Source organism: Ictidomys tridecemlineatus, unplaced genomic scaffold, assembly GCF_052094955.1.
Source record: "Ictidomys tridecemlineatus isolate mIctTri1 unplaced genomic scaffold, mIctTri1.hap1 Scaffold_57, whole genome shotgun sequence".
Classification (NCBI taxonomy): Eukaryota; Metazoa; Chordata; class Mammalia; order Rodentia; family Sciuridae; genus Ictidomys; species Ictidomys tridecemlineatus.
Genome location: NW_027523832.1, coordinates 384,859 through 392,342, shown reverse-complemented (window position 1 = coordinate 392,342; position 7,484 = coordinate 384,859). Strand labels below are relative to the sequence as shown.

The 7,484-nt window shown below is 37.1% G+C and overlaps 1 protein-coding gene and 1 non-coding gene across 4 annotated transcripts in view; one reads left to right on the top strand and one right to left on the bottom strand.

Moving 5' to 3' along the window:
* Window positions 1–580: 580 nt before the first annotated feature.
* LOC144374079 (U6 spliceosomal RNA) lies at window positions 581–687 on the top strand. Its single transcript, XR_013433590.1, has one exon. It is a non-coding gene; the product is annotated as a U6 spliceosomal RNA (small nuclear RNA).
* A 2,594-nt stretch (window positions 688–3,281) lies between these two features.
* The window catches only part of LOC144374077 (uncharacterized), a 71,690-nt gene continuing 67,487 nt past the window's right edge, over window positions 3,282–7,484 (bottom strand). For 2 of the 3 annotated variants that reach the window (XM_078037024.1, XM_078037023.1), the window contains 2 exons: window positions 4,498–5,976; window positions 3,737–3,858 (listed from right to left, as the gene is read on the bottom strand). In XM_078037024.1, coding sequence (XP_077893150.1) covers window positions 5,095–5,976 — 882 coding nt within the window. In that variant the 3' untranslated portion in view covers window positions 3,737–3,858; window positions 4,498–5,094. Of the gene's footprint in view, window positions 3,859–4,497; window positions 5,977–7,484 lie in introns of all 3 variants that reach the window. The other variant, XM_078037025.1, reaches the window with a different exon arrangement.

Below are 7,484 nucleotides of genomic sequence, written 5' to 3'. Positions count from 1 at the left end.
GAAGAAGTATTTGATCCTGGCATCATGGCACATATCTGTAATCCCAGCAATCAATCCCAGGTTGAGGCATGAAGATCCCAAGTTTGAGGCTGGCAACTTATCAAGGGCCTAAGGAAGTTAGTGAGACCCTATCCCAAAAGAAAAAAAAAGTTCACTCAATATCATTAATTATCAGGAAATAAACTCACAAAGACATACCCACTAGAATGGCCCAAGTGCTAGTGAAGATGAAGTCAAGTGGAAGTCTCCTAAATTTCTGGTGGAAGTATAAAATGATTGTGGTCATTTTTTAGCATGGCTTGACAGTATCACATAAGATAAAAACATACATTAAACGTAGGAGGCAATTGCACTCCTAGATATGAGTCCACTTATAGTGGCATATATATGAAACAGTACTGTAGGAAAAATGAATCTATAGTTTAAAAAAAAAGTTATCAATGGTTGCCTGGAACAGGTGGTGAAGGCACTCACTGGGAAGGATCCCAAGGAAACCCCTTTTCTAGTGAAAAAAAAACTGTTCTATATCTTGATTATGGTAGTTTTTACATGGGTATCTACATTTGTTAAAACTCAGAGTGTGCTTGCTTTGGCAGCACATATACTAAAATTGGAACAATACAGAAAAAATTAGCATAGTCCCCGAGCAAGGATGACACCCACATTTGTGAAGCATTCCATAGTTTTGTGGAACCAACCCTTCAGCAGATGAATGGATAAAGAAACTGTGGTACATATATGAAATGGAATATTACTTATAGCATTAAAAGAGAAAAAAATTATGGCATCTGCGGGTGAATGGGAATATCAGGTTAAGGGAAGTAAGCCAATCCCCCAAACCAAAAGCTGTATGTTCTCTCTGAAAGTGGATGCTGACCCATAATGGGGGTGAGGTGGGTGGTAAGGGGCATGGAAAGAATGGAGGAACTTTGGGCAAAGGGGAGGTAGGACAGGTGAGGGGGCAGAGGGATAGGAAAGATGGTGGAATGAGATGAACCTCATTACCAGAGGTACATATAGGACTACATGTGTTGTGTACAACTAGGAAAAGTTTTGTTCCATTTATATACAATGAATTGAAATGCATTCTGCTATCATGTATAACCAATTAGAACAAATTTAAAAAACTCACTGATATTGGCTATCAAGGAATTACTGTTAAGTTGTGTGATGGCCCATGGGTTCATTATACTATTCTCTATGCTTTTCTTTAAAGCTTTTCTAATTAAATTTATTTTTTAACTAGTACATAGAAACAAACATTATAATTATTGAATTAGGTAACATGACATTTTGATGCATGTATACACTATGTAACGTTTAAATCAGTTAAATATATCTACCTCCTCAAACATCATTTCTTTATGGTAAAACTTTCACAATCTTTTCTTCTAGTATTCTAAAATATACAGTATGTTATGGTTACCTATAGTCCCCTACTATTCTCTCTGCTCTTATTTGAAAGTTTCCATGATAAAAATACTAAAAATAATTTTTAAATTAAAATATAACTTCAAATATTTAAAGGATTTCTATGTAGAAAAGAATTCAATTTTATAGAGGAAATCATGTGGAAGAAAATTTGGAGTCAATACAAGGATGAACTAGACAACAGAAGAACATATAGCCTTGTAAGAGAGTGACTCATGCTAGGAAATACTGGTGTACAGGCCTCATAACTATTCGTCAGGGCCACAGTAAAGAAAATAACAGCAATGAGTGAGAAACTAGACTAACAGCCTTCCAAGGTTTCTTCTAACACTAAGATTCTGCTAAGATTCCATTGATCAATGAATCTGATTGGTGCACATCTCCCAAACACATCAGAGCCTATTACTCTCCAGTCCTATCAGATATCATACTACTTGTTTAAGATTTTACATTGACTTGTTCATAATTTTTGCATATATTTGTTAAGTCCTTTTCTTAAGGCTTTCAAAAATCACAATCATGCCTTACACCTGTTAGACTCTTTTAGTCCTCGCACAATGTCCTGTACATACTGGGCCATCAAAATGCCTTTTTGAAATCTTTCAAATCAGTCTCCTAAAATTGTGCCTCTTCTTTGCCACTCACGTCTATGTCTTACCTATCACTGTACAATCACTGACCATACCTGCACCACATTCATGTCCCCTGACCTAGACCTAGAGGAGGGCTCTGTGCATACCTAAAAATATGAATAAAGAAATCCTTCCCATATCGTGAGGCTGTTAACTTTCCAAGTGATGCTGATTCATTCTGATAATCAAATTATGACTGTGGAAGACTGCTTTAATCACTGGAAATATAATTATTCTAACTGCCTGGCTCGTATATACCCCTTACCCAGGTGGCTGCCACCATCATGAACAAACATGGAGCCAACTGAAAAATGATTTGTTTCTCCTCACCACATCTTTTCCACCCTGGTGGTCTTTCCTCCCCAGGTATTCATTGTCTTTATATCACCTTCTGACTGTCTACATGAGAATTAGGGCATGTGTAGGGGTAAAACCCTTCAAAATGCCAGACACCTCACCAGACATTTTACCTTGTCAAATCATTTAATTCTTATGATTGGAGTAAGCATTATATACATTTTACAGATGAGGAAAACTTTTTTCAAAAGTTTAGTTATTTGCCCAAACGTCTAAATGATAACCTTGGGATTTGAAACCAGATCTACCTGGCTTCAAAATCTATACATTTTACAAGGAAAACAACAACATCATCTTTCTTACACAAGCCTTGAAATAATACAATCTACAGGAAACAACTTCAGTTGAGGAGGATTACTGTCACAATCTCCCTAGGACCATCTTATCCTCCAACCTCTAAAAGCTTTCTCATTCCTATAATTAAACTCTAAAAGTCCAATATCAACAAATACCAATAGGGGGGAGGTAAGTCCTAAAATGCTTAGATAAGCTTCTAGACAGAATAAATGTCTTGTTTGGATCATGATTTTCTTTAGAAAGATCAGCCTTAAGTGACTCTTTCTAAGAAACAGATCTAACCTAATTCCTTTCATTCTTAAAACTTTCTAAGGATCCCCACTATTAATGGTCTAATGCTACTTTGGCTCATGACTTCCTTTAAGATTTGCTGGCCTCTCCAACAGGCCCATCCCCCTCCAACTTCACACTTTACAACACCAACTATTCACATTCTCCTGCCCTCCCCAAATATCCTTTCTTCATGTTTCCATTTCTCTGAACACATTTCTTCTGACTGCCAGCTTCCCCCACCACCCCAGCCTGTCTAATCAACAACAAACCACATGTCAGACACCTGTTTGCCCTTTGCCTGTGCTTCAAACACATCTCAACCACTTTCTGACCTTACTGATCACCCTTCCAACCATAATAAATGCATTTATGGACAATAATGTTCTACCATCGAATAAATACCTCTCTTTCTGCCATTATCTTACTGTGTTTCAAGTGAATGCTGTTATCTCCCTGCCAGAATGAAGGGTTCTGAGGGGAAGAACCAAGTTTTTACAGGTGTGCAAATGTCTAGCCTTGGTAGACAGCAAATCTTCTTCATGTGCTAAACCAAGTAGCCATTAAAGCCACACCCCTATGGCTTTTGTTTCAGGAGCTATCTACTCAAAGGGTCAAGAGTCATTTTCATAAAGACATTTTAAGTTTTTCACTTCATGACCAGAAGCCACTTAAAAACTAATAAATAATCAACATTCTAATTGAAGAAACTATGTCAAACTTACCATCTTAGACAAATAAAGCAAGAATGAATATAACAGGAAAAGTATGTTGTCCAAAAGGGTGGCATCTGCTGGCTCTTCGACCTTTATCTCTAGTTGGTTTTCTGTATCAGCAGCATCAACAGGAGTACCTTCTGTTATAAGTAGCTCTAAAATTGAAAGGGGAAATGGCTATTTTATTTTATGCTATAGAATAAGAATTGTCTCTCTTCAGTTTCAATATTCATCGAGTGTTTCACTAAATATATGAGTCACAGTGCCTAGCGCAGGTGAGGCACTGGTAGAACACTTGCTTAGTGCAGGTGAGGCACTGGGTTCGATCCTCAGCACCACATAAAAAGAGAATACTAAAAAAAAAACAAAAAAAAAAAAAAAAACGTTATGCTAGTCACTCCACACCCACATGATCACATGATCTAGTACAGGTATTTTATGATTAAGAAATTATGTTTAATAAAGCCCTTTTATAATTTTAAGATAAAATGTGTACTGTTAACAGGTCTACTTTTGTGCATTAGTTTCTCATTTATATCTTTCTCTTTTGCTTTTTATAAAATTTCTTATTGAACATGCTAACCAATCCCAACTGTCCTAAAGGAAAAAAAGAATAAGGAATATCCTTTCATGCTGTAGCCCAAAAGAATGAATAAAGGAACATATGGGGCTCCTGAGTCAGCCTTCTTTCTCCTTTAGGCACATGGAAACTGAACAGAACTTTACAATAATACACGAAAACATCTGGAAGAACAACTCCTTTTCTCCAGCCCAAGCCGCAGGCAGGTATTTACCTTCAGCTTTAGCCCAGATTTCCTCTAGAGGAGGCGCTGTTATCAATGGAGCAGTCTCCTCCACTGTGGAGTGCTTGTACCTCACAAAATAGATCAAGTCTTGGATATCATCAAACACTGCAGCCTCTTCAAATATGTTACTTTCCTTTATTCCTGTGTCTGTATTATCATTCACACGATTATCAAGCATTTGCTCTGCTACGCTCAAAATGTGTGACTCAGAGGCACGGAAGACCTTATCTAGAACTTTTTCTAGATAATAGGGCATTAGGTTATAGGGTAGGCTCTCCTGCTGTGCTGACTTCAGCTTTAAAGACATTTCTTGCAACATGGCTTCCAGTTCTTGGACATCAATGTACTTCAGGAAGCGTTGCAAGGACTTTTGTTCTATAAAGAAGCTGCGGATTATGGGCAAGTCTTCCTCCTGATCGATAAGCTCTGGCTTTAGGGCTATATGTGGACTCTGTGGGAATATATCATCTTCAAGGTCTGCAGAAGCAGAACCCTGGCTTTTTGCATCTGTGATATGCCCTATGTCCTCAAGGTCCTCTTTTGAGGTTTCTTTTCCAGTAGCCTTTTCTGTAGACTCTAAAGTGTTCAGATGTTCCTTAGGGTTGTCTTTTTCAAGATCGTCAGAATCTTTATATCCTGAAATACTTCACTTATCCCTGAAGTCTGAGTGTTTTCCTCATCACTTCTGTCAAAGAGTCCCTGGGCTTCCTCATCTGCCAGAGGACTTTCCTCCTTTCCCATTTCCATATCACCTCGTTTCTTGTCCATCATGTCTACCCTTTTGGCTGTGGTTTCAGTTTTCTTTAAAATCTTCAAAATTATACTCATTTCTTGTTTGTTTTCTTTGGTTTCTAGATAAGGATTGATTTCTTTTTTCAAAAGTTTATAAGCATCAGTCTTCTCCTGTTCGTTTGAGACCTGAGAAATGTCTACCCTTTTGGCTGTGGTTTCAGTTTTCTTTAAAATCTTCCAAATTATACTCATTTCTTGTTTGTTTTCTTTGGTTTCTAGATAAGGATTGATTTCTTTTTTCAAAAGTTTATAAGCATCAGTCTTCTCCTGTTCATTTGAGACCTGAGAAATGTTGCTGGTTTTGTTTTTTTCACTTTCTGGCACTTTCAATTTATCTGGTCGTATTTCTTCAAAAAGTTCAAATGAAGTTTGTTCACCCTGAGCATTATCTGTTTGACTATCTGCATGAGGATGGTTCTTCTGAGCCAAAAATTGTTCCTCAAGATCCACAGTGTTTTCTGAGAATGCACTTTCAATTTGTTGTGAGTTTGCTACTACTGGTTTAGGTTCAGGTTCAACATCCTGGGAGACTTCAGGAAATTGTCCCACTTTTTCTATAGCTTTCTCAGAATCTTCATTTGCAGAATCATACAATTCCAAAAATCCTAGAAGTTCTTCTACGTTATAATTATCAAAATCATCTCCTCCAACATCAAAACAAACAAAATCTGTCTCCTGTAAGGAAAAGAAAACCATTAATGTGTCAATAACAAGGTATCACAAAAGCAAACTCATCCACGCTCCCAAATTCAGGATTGGTTCTAAAGAATCTTTGAGGTCAACCAGATTACCCTCCTCCAACCCCCACTGCCTAACTCCATCTATGGCTGAGTAAATCTGTCTTTTTCTAGACTACAGTGTTAGAAAGTCTATTCTTTCTTTCTTTTTTTAACATGGGTCATATTCTTTAAAAAGCATAATGAGTAAAAATGGTGACAATTTGGTCTCCAACTGCCTGACTCTTGGGTCTCTCTCAATTTGCTCTGAACATAAGTAGGGAAAGGCAAGGTATAACTTATAGGATCCTCCAGCTCTTAATATCTACACCTATGTTTCAGAAATTTAACTCTTAATCATTTGCTCAGGAGAAGCTGGAAGATCCTGCAGCCTTGAGAAAGATGAATCAGTTTTAAAGTATCTTACTGAGATACAAGTACATTGGATGGAATAAAGAATGATATTAAGGAGGCTCCTCACATTATTATTACCACAAGAACAAACTGAAAACAAGATTCAACAAGGTATACACCTTTCTCTTCATCAGGGTTTCACAGTCACTAAGCTCTCTCTCAGGATTATGTGTATATTATCTAGTCTTCCTTCTTGCTACTAGTAAGCAAATTGATATAAAAGGAGCCATAGTATGAATGGACATGTTTTTAAAAAATTTCCATTCCTAATTAAATCTTCATAATATTCTGCGGGGGTTCCGGGGGTGGGGGAGGCAGTTCAATGTAGTAGGGATGAGTGATTTCCTCTCCTCATCACATGCATTTCTAAGCCATGAGGGATGCATGTAATGGGAAATACAATGAGAAGGCAGAGTTCAAAACAAATGAGTTCTCTGTAATCAGTGAACTGCTGTCACAGCTTAAATCCCAAGAACTCTCTTTACCAACAATAAAGTCCAACAAGCAACAGAAGTGATTTTATGGCCCCTGAGATTATAAAGAAATTTTAGGAACAGCAACAACAAACAGAATGACTTTATCCATTCAGTCCATCTAATCTAAGAACTGTCCTAGCCTAGCAGTTTGCATATTCTACAGCCACTACAAAGAGCTGCCCAAAGATGTTTCAGTGTTGGTGGGCATCAATTACTATACAATTTAAAACTCTAGAAAATAATCAGCTGAAGTGAGAATTCTAGAACACGAAATCCTTTCAGTCACAAAATCAATTTAAGTCAGAGCACCATACAGGAATGTTGTATAAAGGAAGCATTTGGGGCCTTAAAAGATCTGAGACTGAACATCACCTGAAACGCTCAGGTCCCCTTTTCCAAATCTATAACATGACTATGATCCCATATATGACTAAGAATAAGAAAACCTTTGTAAGTACATATTTCTAGCCTAGTATAAAAGTTAGAGTTTATTAATTTAACCTAAATATACTTAAAATGTCTAATAACTATCCAATGAGTTTTGCCTGTAAAATGAAATTATTTGCCTCTTAGAATA